General features: G+C 46.3%; 1 protein-coding gene and 1 long non-coding RNA gene across 5 annotated transcripts in view; one reads left to right on the top strand and one right to left on the bottom strand.

Moving 5' to 3' along the window:
- Nucleotides 1-1,814: 1,814 nt before the first annotated feature.
- CAPG (capping actin protein, gelsolin like) overlaps nt 1,815-17,468 on the bottom strand; it is a 21,178-nt gene continuing 5,524 nt past the window's right edge. For 2 of the 4 annotated variants that reach the window (XM_069101092.1, XM_069101093.1), the window contains 9 exons: nt 14,228-14,264; nt 13,449-13,621; nt 12,965-13,119; nt 12,377-12,544; nt 9,263-9,412; nt 8,958-9,050; nt 7,704-7,836; nt 2,660-2,748; nt 1,815-2,072 (listed from right to left, as the gene is read on the bottom strand). In XM_069101092.1, the coding sequence (XP_068957193.1) occupies nt 2,007-2,072; nt 2,660-2,748; nt 7,704-7,836; nt 8,958-9,050; nt 9,263-9,412; nt 12,377-12,544; nt 12,965-13,119; nt 13,449-13,621; nt 14,228-14,250 (1,050 nt within the window). In that variant the 5' untranslated portion in view covers nt 14,251-14,264 and the 3' untranslated portion in view covers nt 1,815-2,006. Of the gene's footprint in view, nt 2,073-2,659; nt 2,749-6,673; nt 7,383-7,703; nt 7,837-8,957; nt 9,051-9,262; nt 9,413-12,376; nt 12,545-12,964; nt 13,120-13,448; nt 13,622-14,227; nt 14,265-17,468 lie in introns of those variants that run through there. The other 2 variants (XM_069101095.1, XM_069101094.1) reach the window with 2 other exon arrangements.
- Nucleotides 13,568-15,208, top strand: LOC138171562 (uncharacterized). Its single transcript, XR_011170915.1, has 2 exons — nt 13,568-13,705; nt 14,441-15,208. It is a non-coding gene; the product is annotated as an uncharacterized lncRNA (long non-coding RNA).

Genomic DNA, 17,468 nt, shown 5'->3' with positions numbered 1-17,468 from the left:
CTCCTACAGAAGGGGTTCAGAATGACTCCTTCATGTGTCCTCTGCCCAGCTTTTCCTCCAGTTACCAGTGAGATAACCGGCTCAGCCCAGAGAGCTTGACTCCTTCTTGCCCACTCGGGTTCAGACATGCAGAGCTGTGGGCCCACAGCCAGGAGAGGATTGGCTGGTTCAGCCCCACCCTAGCTTGGCCTTAGGTTTCCCTTTGTCCCCTTCATCTGCTTGAGTGCCCAGGCCTCTACTCCTCCCAAGCCTCAGCCTCCCCTTGGACTCCCCCAACCTCTCTGGATAAGGAAAGTCTCTGCACTCAAACTCCAGCACTTGAAAACTGTTATGATTCCCTCTCTGCCTTTCAAACAGGAACTTTAGTCTGACCTTGAATTTGCTCCAGGCTGATGTGAATTAATTTTAAGGAATAATTTCTCATTTGTCTCCTCCCATTCCCTCTTGTTGGGGCCTTACCAAGGACAACAGAGGGCTCACTCAGAAGTACAGGGATTGGAGAACTTGGAGAAAAATTCTATCTGATGCTTAATTTTAAGGGCAGTATGTGGTTGTGCTTTGCCTCTAAAGAGCCATGTGCTGCTCTCACAGCCCGGGATCTGTTTCCAGGGGCCCTCTCCCTCATAGAGGTCGGAGTAGAAGACCCTGGACGGCAGGCACGGCTCTTCTGTATTTGTATCCTGCTTAGCACAGTGCTTGGCCCGTTGGGAGCACTGAAATGCCTTTTGGTCATTCACTCTGGTGACAAGTCAGGAGTAACAGTGAGGAGTGCCTGAGGTCACCTCATAGCCACACTCAGGTCAAACGTTATAGAAAGATCCAACTATCTAGTATGCATCTTCCAGATGCTGGACTCGAGATCTGTGACTAAGCCTCCAGCTAAATCAGTCCAGAGAGAGCAGTTTGGCCTGGAGTAATTTAAGTGAAAAGATTACCCTATTGAATCCAGCATTTTTCTGTTTCATGCAACCCCTGGACTCTATTGCTGCCTATCTCAGGGGTGCCGTCCTCACCCCCACTTCTCTGTGTCATGCCGTGTAAAAGAGACCTTCTACAAACACATTTGAGACATGGAATCCTAAAGCTGGGGGGACCTTGAAGACCACCTTGCCCCTCCCCTTCATTCTGGAGATGAAGGAAATGGAGAGAAGTTGAAACTTGCCACAATTTCTAAGCTAGTTAGAGGCTAGGCCAAAACTGGAACCCATGTCTTTGTGATGACTCCTTCATCCAGCTTTCTCTTCCCAGGATTCTTAGAGGACGAGGTTCTCAGGTGAGGAGACTAGGTTCTGTAGGAAACACTAGCTCATTGGTTTGTAATGGAATTAAATGTATGACCAGTTATCTACTAAGATATAATCCATATGGAACACATCCTAAATTTATAAGAATCTGGGGCTTGCCACAAGATTATCTCACGTGGGAATGTAAAACCAAACGAATTCCCACTCTGAAAATGGTACCAAAACCTGACTGACTGCCACATTCTGTTAGGTTTACTACCAGCTCTTCTAATTGCAGAAACTTTGCTGTCCCACGCCCTTAATGGTCTTTCTTGTATTCTTAGGTTGGCCCAGGGTAGAGTAGTGACAAAGACCCCTCCCCAGTCTGCTCTAGGTTGTGCCTGGTCCTGAGGCTTGTGGCCAGAGATGGCTAGAGTCAGAAACCAGACTCCCAGGCCTGGGCATATGCAGTGCTTCCTTTGCCAAATTCTCAAGCCAGTGTTCCACCCTGGCATACCTGGTGGAGAAAAAAATGAAGGAAGGTTCAGTGTCAGGATTGGTCAGGCACCAAGCAATGGGGGGGAGAGTGGGTCCAGTTCATTTCTTTTAATTAACTCCATGATTAAGACCAAGCACAAGGAGCTGCCGATGGAAGCAAGAAGGCACAGTGGCTAAGGGCCACAGGATACATTGGCCAGCCATGGTAGGGCAAAGCAGAAACCATAGTATGATCTGTGGCTGAAGGGCGAGGGAGACAAGGGAAAAGTGAGGGAGCAGGAGTGCTCATTTCCAGTTCTTGAAGAATTGCTTGAAGATGGGGCTCTCCCGGCCCTGGGGCAGAATCTCTACCTGCAAAACAGTGGAAAATAACGTGGGTGTATTTGCAGCGGGACTTCTAGAATCTGACTGCAGGTCCTTAAAACCAAGCATCCTTTCCTCTCACCCCGCCAGTTCCCTGGCAGCACTGGCCTTCCAGAGACAAAAAAGTCACAAAACTTAGGTCCCCATTCAGGATCTGTGTTAATAGACCGTCCTGGGCTGACTTCTAGCCTCTGTGATGGAAACTTCCTGAGCCAAGCAATATCAGTAAGATTGGGGTCAGATGTGATTTAGAGAACATGCTTCTGAAAACATGGCTTGGAATGAAAACAGCAAGTTGGGAATTTGCAGACGAAGCTTTTTGTTAGTTAAAGTAGACCTTGTTTTGTTCCTCATGCTAGGAAAGACTTTTGTTAGGATTTTGTGTACTTAAATAATAAAATTGTGCTTCTGTAAAAATATTCTGTAGTTGAGATTTTTCAACAATTGAGACTGGCCTTCCCACTCAGTCTGTGTTAAGGGAATTTGACTGTACCTAACAGTTACAGGCCTGAAAGGAACATTGTCCAGGAGGTAGGTGTTAGCCACGATTGGAGGGGATGGAGAGGGGGCCTCACCTGGGTATTGGGGGCATATCGCATCCGAGAAATGAAGTCTTCTGCCACTTTTAGGGCAGCTTGCCGTTCTTTCTCATTAGCTTTTCTCCCTGGGTCAGAGAAAAGATTAAAGAAAGTACTTTCAAGGGAGCTGGTCAGATCCAAGACCAAGGAGTAACTGCAACTGTTAGGCCAGTACACCCAAGGCTATAGTCAACCCCGCAAAATCCCCAAACTCGGCTGTTCCAGGGCCTGCAGGACCCCTGCTAAGCTGGACATTTTTCCCAGGAGGTTCTAGCTATAAGCACATTAAGTGGCTTCCAGGACCTTGTGTCTGTAATCAAAGGGCATCTTTTGGATTGAGTCAATTTAAGTAGCATTTATTAAACATGTAGTACCAAGTATCAGACACTTGGCTAAGTACAAGCAGATAGAAGAACATTCATAGAGGACAATAGGGATGGATTAAAGGACCCAGGAATGGGAGTGATGAGTGCTAAGGATGGGAAATCAGCAGAAGCCTCCAAGGGCACAGCAGCTGAGAGCTGCCAAGGAAGCCACTTTCCAAGAAGTAAAGAGGAAGGGAGGGAAACCTGCCCATGGGGGGAAGGACATCTAAAGGTCCTGATTCAATCCCGGGCTTCAGTACCATTTTATGTTGAGGTTTAGAGTTGGGAGGGCTTGGTCCAGGTGCGAAAGAATTCACTTAGACCTCTTTTATCCAATGGGAGCTTTTTATTTTACATGAAAAAGCATCATGGGCCTCCTTGGCAAGAAAGCTAAGTGAGACCCCGATATTTGGGGAGTTATGAGTTATAGAGGTTTCAGAGGCTTTGTGGAGGATGACGGAGAATAGGATGAAGGAGACAATGGGAATTCTTTATGGTTGAAGGATTTAAGAACCAGGCTGGAGGACACAAGTTAAAAATAAAAGGACGGGGGAACACAGGGTAAGGAACACAAGAGCAGTTCTTTGGGGACAGGTTCCAGATAAGGGGGAAGGACGTTAGGGCCCCTTCAGGTTAGAGGATAAAGTGCTGGAAAAGCAACCATCAGGGCACCGCTTGTGCACCTGCTATTCTGGCTGGTCTTGCTCCATCAGCCTCAAGCACACTTCTCTACCTCATTAGTTGTTTCCATGAAAAAAAACTGATCAGTAACACAAGACAGGGCCTGAGCCAAGGGGGCAGAAGGATAAATGCCGAGGAAGAAGTGACAGGTTTCAGTAAAGCTAGTTAGCATTAACTCATAGTGCTTTAAAGATTGCAAAACCCTTGATAAACATTTGATCTGCAGAATAACCCTGGAAGGTGGGTGCTGTGATCATTCCTGTTTTACAGATGAGGAAACTGACTTGCACAGAGTTACACAACCAGTCAGTATCTGAGAACAGATTTAAATTCAGGTCTTCCTTACTCTAGACCTAGAGTTCTCTGCATTGTGCCCCCTAGTCGGTGAACAGATATTGTCAGGAGTGAAAGAAGTAAAAAATGACTTTTAAAAAGAAAAAAAAAGGTCAGGAGGAGAATGATCTGGTTTTATAGAAAAGATGATGTGTTTGGTTTTTGACATGAGTTTAAGAGAAATGTTGCCCATCCAAGTAGAAATGCCCAACAGACAGCTGAAAATTCAGTAATAGAATCATGCTCTTTTATAGCTGCCTTAGAAATCATCTAGTCCAATATGAGGAAATACTCTGTCCTCAAATGAAATGGGCATCCTTGGGAAGCACCGAATTCGCCTTCACGTGGGGTCTTCAGGTAAAAGCTGGATGATCCTCTGCTGGGTGTGTTCTAAGGTGGACTTGTTCAGGCACAGATTGAGCTCTTATCTGAGTCTGCAACCTCCTTGTTTTGCAGACCAAGAATGTGCACAAGCAGGTTAAGGGATTCTCTTTCCCATCACATAATTAGTTGATGGCAGAGTGAGCCAAAGTCAAGACAAGCCAAGACAAGATCTCCACACCACATCACCCTCTGGTGCAGTATAATGGAAAGATAGGAGATGCATAGACAAAGTGCGAAGCCAGGGAATATAAGTAGATGGGGCATTTATTAAGCCAGGCACCCCCTAGAAAGAAGCAAGACAGTCTCTGTCCTCAAGGAGCTTGCATTCCAAAGGGGAAGACAACACTGGAGAAGGGGGAATGGTGTAGAGATGGCTGGAAGGTGGCAGGTTGCTCCAGGCAAGACATGATGAAAGTTCACTTAGAGCTAGGGGCAGAGTCCACAGTTGTAGTCAGGGGGAGAGGGGGACGGATGAGGATGATGGCTGCAAAAGAGAGGAAGTCCCCAGGGGAAGGTAGATAGAGGCAGGAGATCTGAAGGCTGATGAACCTTTGGAGTTTGTCCATAGTTTGAGGGGTTGGGGAAAGCACTAGCAAAGAGATAGAAAACACAAGGAATAAGAAAGTGGGGGTGTGGGGCGGCCAGGTAGCACAGCGAGTAAGAGCACCGGCTCCAGTGTTGAGAAGACCTGGAGATCGAATCCCGGGCTCAGACACTTAGCACCCACCCAGAAACACCTGGCCGTGTAACCTTGAGCAAGTTACTTAACCCCAATTGCTTAGGGGCGGCCAGGTGGCTCAGCAAGTAAGAGCACCGGCTCCAGTGTTGGGACGACCTGGAGATCAAATCCTGGGCTTGGACACTCAGCACCACACCCAGAAATAACTGGCCTTGTAACCTTGAGCAAGTTACTTAACCCCGATTGCTTAATAAAAAAAAATATAAAATAAAATAAAAAAAAGAAAGTGGGGGTGTGCCAAAGATCTGACTTCCAGGTAAGAGGGGGCCATCCATGGTTTGGGCTGGCATGTGCAGAGCTCTTTGCAATCTGCAGATCACTGCAGGCAGGGACATTGCTTCTAACACTTTAATCCAGAGAGGAAGAACGGAGGGGAAGAGAGAGGACTGGACCTGGCGCTGACGGGGACCTGGGTTTGGCTCCATTTGCCCCTCACAACATCCCTGTGAGGAAGACATGGCAGGTTTAACCCTCTTCCAGATGAAGAAACACTCTGAGGTTAAAAGACTTGCCCATAGTAACAATGACAAAACTTGAACCGAGATCCTAGCTCCAGCGTTTTTGTCCCTGCATGACTTTGCCCATGGCAGGTGCTATTGACTAAGAAAAGTCTGGTTAGAAGGTCATAAGTGACTGTCACATAATCTCAGGAGAATGAGGGGGACAGAAGCCAGATTTCAGAGAACCATAGGGAGATTGGGTGGTGAAGAAGGCAAGATTTTGCCCTCTTGTTCAGGAAATCCTGCCGTGAAAGGAAAAGGCAACAAGTTGGACAGAAGAGACATTGGGTTTGCTTGTTGTAAGGTGTCCTATAGTGCCTCACCTTCTCGTGGGCTGAGCTCCCTCTGGTCCCTATGCTCCTCTGCTCCGGGGTAGCATTTCTCCTCAAACAGAGGCCTGTGTGACTCTTGCCTGGATATATATCCTTCCTCTGTATTTTACAAGCTGACCCTCCATCTGACAACGAACCAGAACTTGTCTTTTTTTTTGAGCGTTTTCAAAACATCAACTGAAACAACGTATTTTTAAGAAGTTTCTGTAGTGAATGACTCCTTTGTAAAGTGCTTTGCAGATGCATGTGTATCACCTGTGTAAGGTCTTATTTGTTTAAACCTTGCCCTCACACTAGAAGATAATAATCTTGTCTTCTTACACATTCCTCCCCTCTCTAGACTTGACAATACAGTTACACTGCCCGAAGTGCTGTTCCATACACACGTCTCCCATTTTAGTAACCCTATTCTGGCTGTGCCATGGCTAGAATACCCTTCTTCCTTACTTCAACCTCCTGCCTTTTCCTTCGAGAGACAATTCAAACCCCACCTTCTACAAGAGGCCTTCCGCCATCGCCTTTGACTTACATTGTCCATTTCTTGGGTGTACTTAAGGTATTTGCCTGTCGTCTCCCCTGTTAGACTGTGAGCCCCTTGATGGCAGGAACTATTTTTTGCCTTCTTGGTATACCCAGTCCTGGGCATAGTTCCTGGCACATAGTAGATACTTAATAAATGCTTGTCAGCTTGATTTGAAGTTTATTATCAAGTTTCTCAAGTGACATTTGATATAACAAGGATGTGAATGTGAAGACCTTTCCAGGTTATCCTGGTCCCATGGTACCCTGTGCCCTCCTAAAACTGTTCTATGATGTGGGGAAGGGCACCAAAATTCTGGCTCTTCTGCTGTTTGATGTCAATACTCTTTTCTAAAAATTGTAGCTTTTTCCAGCTATTAACAAAGTTTGATGCCTTTCGTGGGGATTTTGTTTGGTGTGTGCCACAAAAGAGACTCATGGCTCATGTTTAGGGACATGCAGCTCACGCTGGTGCTGACTGGCTTTGGTACCAATTCCAAAGTCTCCAGCCTCTTCCCAATCCCAAGTCACTTAATAAAAAATGCTGGGGCAAGAAGGCTGAAAGGAGCCCCACTCCTCCCACAACCCCAAAAACAAACCCCAAAGAGAAAAAAAGGCTCTTAAAACACACAAGAAAATACAAAACCAACCAATATTAAAAATGATCAAAGCACACAGCTCCAAGAAGTCAGTGTTCTGTGTCATTCTCCCAACTTTTCTCAGAGAGAGTAAGGAGACAATTCATAATCAAACAGCCAGTGAGTGCCAAAGGTAGGATTCAAACCCAGGTCCCTGTCAGCACCATGTCCAGTCTTCTCTCTTCCCCTCCATTCTTCCTCTCTGGGCTAAAGTATTGGAAGCAATGCCCTAACATGGACAATGAACACGTGCAGACATTAAGCAAAACGGAATGCTAGTACGGAAATCACAAAACCCAGCAAAGGAAGAACCTGAAGTGTGCCAGTCACAGGACAAAATCAAGCTAGATTCTAAGATGCTCCAAAAGACTAGGAAGAAATAAAGAAGAGTGACCAATATACAAACATGCAGCCTAGGGAAACTCCCCAAATCCTTAGAAATAACCAGCAGACATCACAGCACAAAGCTGAATTGAATGCAAGGTAGAACCCCTGAAAAGAGAGGCCCCAAAATCCCTCTTTAATTCCTATTCAGCTTCTACCTACGTACCCTTCCAGACATAGATCTTGCCGCAGAGGCCATTGTCCAACACAAAGCAATCATCGTCAATCAACAGCTCGACTGCAAACGGGCTAGAGTCCGCCATCTTTGATAGGTGCATCTGGCCAGTGGCGTCAGAAACCTGGCAATTGGACAGAGGCCAAGGGTAAGAGGAGGGCCCCATGATCTTTACTCCTCTATGTGCCACCACTTTCCCTAATTCTCAACCCAAAGATCGTTCATTCTCTAGCCCACTCTTATGATAGTAATAATGAGCCACACAATAGAGTAATTTAAGAAATGCAAAATGCATAATATACGTGATCTAATTTTCCTTATTCTTCTCTATCTCCCCCCTCCACCCTGTTCCTCAACTCTGAAGCAGACTATCGCAAGCACTAATCTTGGGGTATCACCTAGGCCAGGGGTTCTTAATCCTTTCTGAATCATCATCTAGTAAGAAGGCCTAGAGACCCTTTCTCAAAACAATTTTAAATGCATAAAATAAAATGCACTGGATTACGAAGGAAGCCAAAAGTTAGGGAAAATAAATATGTATTCTTTTCCCATCAAAATTCATGGATCACCTGAAATCTCTCCAAGACCACTTAAAGGTCTGTGGATCTCACATTAAGAAGCTCTGATCCAGGAGGTAGGTGTGACATGAGGACACCCAGTGGTAGAAAGGGAGCACTAATCTCTAAGGTCTCCCAACTTCATTTCCAAAGCACTGAGCAGTCTATAGCCAGTAGAGAAAAGTCCTAATCTTAGTCCTAAAATTACAGGCTAAGGATAGAGCTTCTCCAAGAAGCCCTAGGCAGAACGAGGGTGAGCTATCAACCCTCTTCTCTTCAGGAGAGCCTAAAACTAGCCCACTTTTTTTTTTTTAATCTTTCCTCTCCAAAGACTGGAATAAACCACTCAACTCAGTTCTGACTTCCATCTAAAACCACACATCCTATTTTCTTTTTCCCTCTAATTCAAGCATGTCTAATAGGGAGAATTTTTTTACCCCTGACCACAGCTTGTTGTATTAGTGTGTATGTGTGTGTGTGTGTGTGTGTGTGTGCATTCCTGTGCCTCTTGCTCTTTATATGTGAAAAATCTAATGAACATACATCATTCCTTGGTCCCTCCGACCACCACCCACTTTCCCTTGTTCCCCCTTGGCCTTCTTGTCCCTCTAGCTACTGCCTGATTCTAGGCACAATCTCCCAGACTGGCGATCCCAATACCCACCATTCCCAAATCCTTGGGCCTTACCTTATATAGGGCAGCAGCATGGGCATTAGTTTGATCAGCCCTGAGGTCTTCTTCTGGATTACCCTCCTTCAGGGCTGGCTTTGACCCCAAGACCTGCAAAGCCCAAGACCATCTCTACAGGAATTCATGTCTTCCTAGGACCTCCCCAACCCATCATACCCTAGACACCACAGTGGTGCCCCCAGTCTGTATTATTCTTTTCCTTTCCACAGTCCAGTCCTCCTGAGAGTACCCCTTTGCTTACTCCTTCCCAAACCTAACCTCCCTCCCCACCCTGCCCTTCTCTTCCACATCTCCCACCAAACCTGCATCATCTCTGATGGCTCCTCCCCATCGGTGACAATCTCCATTTGGGCTTTTCCCTGCCGTTCACTGTCCCTGATGGCCAGAGCCAGGTCCTGGGCTTTGTTTCGTTCCAGAATGTTGGATTTACTGCCACACCAGACAAAGATGGTCTGAGAGAAGGAGGGTGAGGTAGAGTTAGGAGTGAATGCCTCTCCCGCCTCCAACCCTCACCTCCTCCTTCCACCCTCCTTATAATAGATATGACTTGTGATCCAAAGGGATCTGCCACCTTCCACCACCACCACCACCACCTTCTGCCAGTGAGGCAAGCTGGCCAAGGGGATAAGATCTCTGCCAGGTCAAACACCATACCAGACTGGTGAGGGAATCTAGAAACCATGCAACAGAAAGACCCACTCAAGGGACTGGGGATGTTTGGCCAGAAAATTGGTCTTTTTACAATCAATTATGATGTGATAACTGCCTTCAGAATTAATAGAATAAGTGACCTGTTGACCCAGAGGATAGAACCAGTAAGAGATAGCTTTCAGACCAACATAAGGCAATAACATTCATAATAATGGCAACTTCCCCCAAAAAGGAACAGGCTTCCCCTCGAGGTACTGAGTTCCCCTCTCACCACCCTGGTCGCCCTTTTCTGGTCACACTAGCAAATTAACATCTCTTTTAAAAAGTGGTACTCAGAACCATTCCCTAGTGCTCCAGATAAGGTCTGACAAGCACAGGACATTGAGGGGTCATAGGAAAAGCTCTGGCTCTAGGGGTTATGTCCCTTGTGACCTTGGGTAAACCACTCACCTCCCTGTGCCTCAGTTTATCTCACCTATAAAAAGTGAGATAATAACAGACATTTTAATATAGTTTACAAATGTTATTCGGCCTCAACAACAATCCTGTGGGATACAAGGTAGTTTGAGTTCTTTCTTTCTTCTTTCTTTCTTTCTTCTCCTTCCCTTCCTCCTTTCCTTCTTTCCTATCTTTCTTCTTTCCTTCCTTTCTCCCTCCCTTCCTCTCTTCTTTCCTTCCTCTCTGTCTCTCTTTCTCTTTCTTTTTCTTTTTTTGCCTGAATACATCATTCCATTGGTTTAGAAAACAAAACTTCCCCACCCTCTCCCAATATATATGAGGAGGTGCTTTGCTTGTGGAGAGCCATCTGGGGCTGAAAGGCCTGGGATCTCAGTCAGTAGAATGCCACGTATCAGAGGCAAAACTTGAACCCAGATCTTCTCGACTCTGAGGTCAGTGCACTCACCACTAAACCACACTGCTTCTCCCTCAGGTATTATTATTCCCATTTTACAGATGCAGAAACTAAGACTCAAAGACAGTAAGTAACTTGCTCATGATCAGGCAGCTTTGACTGACAAAGATAAAGGTCCTGGTTCCAAAAATGGCCCTTTACTAGGAGAGAGGTAGACCAGTCAGCCTCGAGTCAGGATGCCCCAATTCAGGCCTCCCTCTGATACCTCCTGGCTGGGTGACCCTTGGCCAGTTGCCTCACCTCCCATGGCCTTGGCAATTGTATGTGGACACATCAGGTGCAGACCTGCACTGGTGGGAAGTCTCCTCATTGAGAATTCCCTATCCTAGTGAAATCACCATGCCAGTTCCGCCCCAAACTGCTACATGAATGTCAGCTACTACTGTGATCCTCTGTGACGTACATACCCCATCCACTTCTATTAACATGCCAAACCCTCAATTTATTTCTTTAATAGCTACAGCCGAGGGGCTTACACTGAGGTCTTTTTGGGGGGAGGCAGCTACGAAGTATATCAGGAAGACCTAAGTTCAAATGCAGCCTCAGACACTTACTTAGCTGTATGACCATGGATATCATGTAACCTCTCTTAGCCTCAGTTTCCCCCTCTGTAAAATGGGTGTAATAATAGCACCTACCTCCCAGGGTTATTGTGAAGATCAAATAAGATAGCAGTGTAAAGTCCTGTGCCAGCCTTCAAGTGTTATCCAAATGCTAGCTATTATTGTTAGATCCCAGACTTTCTCCACTCTGTACTTGTGTGCCTGGTATCTTTTACAGGGAGGCCATTATATTAATCTGTGGGCCATTTTGGGGGAAAAATGTGCTACTTATGGGGGTTCAGTGGCTCCCCCAAAATAAGTACAAAGTAATACAAGCTAATTTCAAGAAGGAAAGTGAATCAGCAACTAGGGGAGTAGGGGTTGTCTTCAGGAGAGGTCTTGTGAAGGAGATAGTCCGTGATCTGTGCTTGAAAGGAAATTAGATATTCTAGTTGGAGATGAGGAAAGGTTCCTAATGAGGCTGTTAGCATTGACCCCAGGGAACTCTGGTCTGGCTGTAGCCTGGGCAAGTGCCTGCCTTTTCCTATAAAGGATATTTTTCCAGTGGATAATAATAATGATGATGGTGATGATAGTAAAACTGATGTTATTGATTATTATATTATTATTATTATATTATATTATATATAATATAATATGTTATAATATAATATTAGTATTGTATTATTAATAATGATAAGTATCCTCATTTATAGAGCACTTTAAAGTTAGCATTCATGTCCCGAGGCTTTGCCCTTGAAATATAACCACCTCTAATCAATAATGATTTAGAGCAATTTTTATATGTCTATGGCTAAAATGATTGAAGGAGAAAGTGACTCATTGGAGGGGATGTGGAAAAATTGGGACACTAATTCATTGTTGATGGAATTGTAAAATGATCAAACCAATTTTGAAATTATGCTCAAAGAGCTATTGAACTATCTATACCCTCCGACCCAGCAATACCACTATTTGGTCTATTGCCACTGGGGTGAAGAGCCCAGCAGCAGCAGCTCAGCAGACCGACAGGAGAGAGCAGCAGCAGCCACTGCTTTCAAAGCTGATTTTTGACTGGCTCTGTTTACAGGATAAAGGAGCTCATCCAGGCCTGCTGGACTTTGGGGTTAGAATCACTATGCCATGGAAATGATCCTGGAGCCTTCCCTAGCAGCAGCAGGGGGTGGATGGCTCTGCCTAAGCGGCTCTCCATTAAACAAATCCTAAATTAATTGAGGGTGAGCACTGAGCCCTCCCCGCCTCCATCCACAGCTCTATAATTTTGCAAAAAGCAGTCCTTGCCAACTCACGCGGCCCAAGTCCAGAATGAAGCAGTCCCCCGTGTTAAAGCTCTCCCAGCTCAGGGCCCGCTCTGTGGCTCGAATGTTCTTTTTCCCTTTGACCTGGTAGAGTCTCTGGATGGGTCCTGAGGGAGCTCCAGACTTGGTCCGGTGAAATGCTGACTCCACACCTCCCTCCTAGAACACAGAAGGGACCATGGAGACCAAGCTCCACCTAAGGCTGCTCCCTGGGGAGAGACCCGCACTCCCTCACTCTGCTTCCTTGTGGTTCGAGGAGGCCAAGGAATGGACACAAGCCCCCAGAGAGAAAGTGTCCGGGGCCAATGACCCAGGGCAAAGGGACCCATCTCCCTGCAGAGAGCCTGGAGGGTGGTACGAAAACGGAATGACCCCCCACACCTATTCAGGCTGATGCTTAGGAGGGAGGACAGGGCCAGTGTTCTGGGCCTGAATGGTCAGGTTCAAAGGGATGGACCCACAGGCACTCAGTGTGAACGGATTCCCAGAGACCCCGGCCCTAAGGTCTGCCATTCACCCCCCCCAGTTACCCAGAGATCTAAGCCTCCGAGGGTCCTGGCGGGCAGGTGGGGCTCTGACCTGGTACTGAAGGCCTCGAGGGAAGTAACTCATGAAGCGGTCCGACTCGTTGCCCTGGACCTCCCGGTGCTGCACTGCCCTCTCCCCCAGCAAAGAGTTGAGGTGCACAGATAATACAGCGCAGGCTCCCTGTTCATCTCGGGAGGACTGCTGACCTAGGTGAGCAGGGGAAAGGAGAAGAGAAGGGAGGAGAGGAAGTGGGGAGTTGGGGATGAGAGGAGTGGAGGAAAGGAGGGGAGGGGAGGGGAGTAAAGGAAGAGAGAGAAGGGGAGGGGCAGGGAGGGGCGGGGAGGAGGAGAGGGGAGGGGAGGAGCAAGAGCCAAGGATGAAGACTTTGAGACCCTCCATCCACACTCGTTGGTACTTCTCTCAACACCCTCAAAGCCTGCCTTTCCCTGGCTTCACTTCTTGCCTCCAGATTTCCTCCAGTCCCATGTTCTTAGCCTCAGCCTGTGCCCAGTCTTGGGGCTCCCTCTCTACTGACCGATCCAGAGGTGCAGGTGGGACTGCTCTTCTGGGCCATTGTGCAGGACAAGGTAGGAGTCTCCGGAGAAGAAGATCCCTCGGCTCTCGGGGGGCACGGGCACAGGCTTCAGCTTTTCCACCCTCCACACGTGAAGTCCTGGTTCCTGCACTGTCGACTCAAATGGGGAGGCGCTGCCGGGAAGGAATGGGGAGCAAGAAACTCAGTGGAGAGGCAGAGGAACGTGAGAGGCTAAGGAAAGGGAGGGGAAGATTGAGGTAAGCCTGGGAAGGCATCAGGAAGGGGGCAGGGGCGGGAGAACGATGGGGGAGGAAGAAGAGGGTCACTGCCCAGACACAGCCAGGGCTTTGACCCAGGTTCCAGTATCCTCAGGGGAGCTCTGACCCTCCAGAGGACTGAGGAGGTAGGCGTGGGGAGAGAGGAGAGGGCTGGGGTCAAAGACCGGACGAGGAGGGATTTCAGGCTGGAAGGCATGATAAACGCCATCAAGCCCGACTCCCTCATTTTGCAGATAAGGACACTGAGGCACGGGGAAATTAAAGGACTTTACCCCGAGCCCCACAGCTCATAAATGTCTTCGACAAGATGAGGACCCAAGTCCCTCCTAAACTCTATTTCCCTGAGCCCACAGACGATGCGACCTCTTACAGTTAGTTCCCTCTCGCCAACTGAGTCTGCTCTAGGGTCAGGATTCTCAGTTAAGACAAGGTTAGTGTTCAGACTTAAGTTAGTGTTAGGGACAGTAAAGAGCCCGGAGAAGGCTGGGGTAGGCACAGTACCTCTTCGGGATTGACCCGTACATGACTGCTTAGGGATCTAGAAAGATAAGAGAAAAGAGGTCATTAGAATTACCTCCCAAGGGGGATCCCCGGGATGGCTCCCCTGCTCTTCTCTCTGACCTCCCAGTTTTTCTCTCTTCTCTACTTCTCCATCTACTCCCATGGCTCCCATTACCACCTCTACTCAAGAGATCCCAAATTCCCTCTATCCAGTTCTGCCTCAGATGCCAAGCAGAGAACCTCGGAATTTTCCCTGAAGACAAGACCATAGGAATTCTGTATACAGTGAGAACTGATGAAACTTCAGAGCTCCCACCTCCCTCCTGGCTAACCTGCTCGACCTGCCTTCCGACTCATGGGAGCCTGAGTTCTCAGAGCCAGAGCCTGGAAATCAAACACCGATCCTGTCTTTTATATTGGATTCCATTCTGTGATGGGCTCTATTCAATCCTGTGACCAGCTGTATTCTTTCCTTACCTACCCTGTTCTGTGTTTTGCTCTAATATTATAAAAAAGGAGCTGCTTCTCTTCTTTGGGGTCTTTGGACTGAGACAGTCATTAGACCTGCTTTATTACCAGATTTGTGCCCTGCTAATAAGCCATTATCTTACTTGGAGAATATGTGCCTTAGGCTACTTTTGTTGAATTTTACTCCTGACGGTAGGAACCTTCTAATTCTGGCTCAGCTACTAGCTAGTGGTCATTGGGGAAACAAAAAAACTGGTTAAGAATGTGGTTTTGGCTTAGATTTGAATCAAAGCTTAAAATACAGGAACGTCAATCTCCTGATCAGGGCTGGTAAGAATAATCATGACAGGGGCGGCCAGGTAGCACAGCGAGTAAGAGCACCGACTCCAGTGTCGGGATGACCTGGAGATCGAATCCCGGGCTCAGACACTTAGCACCCACCCAAAAACACCTGGCCGTGTGACCTTGAGCAAGTTACTTAACCACGATTGATTAAAAAAAAAAAAAGAATAATCATGACAATTTCTCTCTTCAAAAGGTGGAAGAACCCAACAAAGGGAAATAACTTTTTGGATCTGAGTCTCACCAACAGGAACTGAGAAATGGTGGAGATTGGGAAGTGGAACTTCTCTATCTTTGAATCTCCTCTATCGAGGAGAACACTGGACTCTGTCTAATGTGCTTCCTAGATTTGGGGAGAGCAGATTTCAATGCATTCAGAGAAAAGATAGGTAGACCCTCATACAATAAAATTCTACAGTGGAAATCAGTCTAGACAGGATGGGAAACTCACAAATGAAATTCTTTAGACAAAAAGAGATGCAATTCCAATAAAAAGGAAAAGGAGGGATTTTCCCCATAGGGATACCCAAGGAACTCATCAACCAGTTTAGATTTCAGAAAGATAGATACAATAATAAGAGACCAAAAACAGAGGTTAAATATAGCAATCAACATTGGTGTTTGACTATCAGAGTTCAAAGACACATTTTCATTTTCTGTTAATAATCTATAAACTATCAAAGTGGGAAACAATGTCCTATTGGCAAATATAGTGTTGGACAGGTTTCCTTAACGATTTTCAATGGGGGCCGTTTGGGAAGTGGATTGTGTCAAAACAAAATGTATCAATAAAAAAGAAATTGTAGAAAGTACCAACAGGTAACAGAAGGTCAATACAAAAATTAGTCTGATCCTATGTCAGAGGTCTCTAAATGAACTAAGTGTACTAAGCTCACCTAAAGACAATTAAGTGGACTCAAACTTTGTTGGGGAAAGGAGGAAACTCTAAAAGGGAAACAAGATGATGATAAAAGACCATTGCAAAATAGCAGTAAAGCTTATTTTGCCTTGGCTCTGCCAAGGAGAATTTTCCTTGACATCATAAAGACAGAACAGAAGTGAATGAGGGCAGATTTATCCCCAAGAAAGCATTGAGGTGGCCCATGGAGCCAGGAAGACCTCAGTTCAAATGTAGCCTCAAGATCCATATGTACAAAAATGTTTTTGTTTGCAGTTTGAAGACTTGGAAATTAGAGAAACCTGGGAAGATTCACAGGAACTGATACAAAATGAAGTGAGCAATTTATACCATAGCTACAATACTGTAAAGACAAACACTCGGAGAGACTTAGAAATTCTGATAAACACAATAACTAACCACAATTCCAGAAGATTCGTGATAAAACATGACGTCCACCTCCAGACAGATACTTGATGGATTCAGAATGAGACATTTTTGTTTTAACACGGCCAATTCAGAGTTTTACTTGACTATATATGTGTGTTTTATTTTCAGGGGAGGGAAGGAGAGAAAAGGTTGATTTTTCTTTGGAAAAATTAAGAAAGACAATGGAGAATGAGAGAATTGCCACAAGAATGGAGAACAGATGTCCCCATTTAAAAAGAAAATTGATAATAAAATGGAATTTTCAAGCTACAGGACAAAGCACTCCTTCTCTTCAGTGTCTCACAAAATTACAGGGTGATTTATTAAGGGGTCAGTTAACATCCTAAGAAGGAACAGGGGTGGGGGTGGGGGACATAGAATTAGGGCAGCTCTATGTAAGACAAGTCATGATAGACTAACCTCATTTCCTTTTTTGACGGAGTTAAATAGACCAGGGGAATTCTGTGGGTTTTAGCAGCTGCAGAAATTTTAGCAGCGCAATGACAAAGTCTCCAGTGCTATTCTTGTGGGGGAGAGGGAACAATAGGGTTGATGCCTGTACAGTTGGGTGGCCCCAGGTCCTGGTTGGGAATTCTTGCTCTAGATGAGAGCATTGCCTTCCTCTACCTCCTTCTCTCTTCAGGAAGCAAAACCAGGAGCCTTTGCTAGGGGGCTGAAGGTATTAAACTGACAAGATCAGCTCATAGATGACTAGCTTATGGAATACTTTATAACGGACCTTCCCCATCATCTACTATTCTCACACTTGGGAGTTGTACATTCACTCTCATTTAGGGAGATAAATGGATTTCCTTTAAGGGGCTTCTGCCTTCCTCTCCACTCTCCCCACACTGCCACTCAGTCCTCCAGCTACATCCCCTCCAAAACAGGCTAGCTGAGTTCTGACTCCCGACCCCCCTGCCCCACCCAGTCTTTTCAGACCCCATCCCCATTCTCACCACCCAACAGAATGTGCCTCCCTTTGCTTCTGTTTCTGGTTGGTTTCTTCACCTTCCTACAGTCCTCCCTGTCCCCCCCCAATTTCTCCCAAGCCTCATTCCACACCAGCTTCTGACTCCTCCTCCTGCTGCCCCTCCAGATTTC

Source organism: Petaurus breviceps, unplaced genomic scaffold (genome assembly GCF_028583685.1).
Source record: "Petaurus breviceps papuanus isolate PSGF00001 unplaced genomic scaffold, PetGlider_PUasm1.0 446, whole genome shotgun sequence".
Lineage (NCBI taxonomy): Eukaryota > Metazoa > Chordata > Mammalia > Diprotodontia > Petauridae > Petaurus > Petaurus breviceps.
The sequence above is the reverse complement of the archived record's forward strand: the minus strand, read 5'-3'. Positions and strand labels throughout refer to the sequence as shown.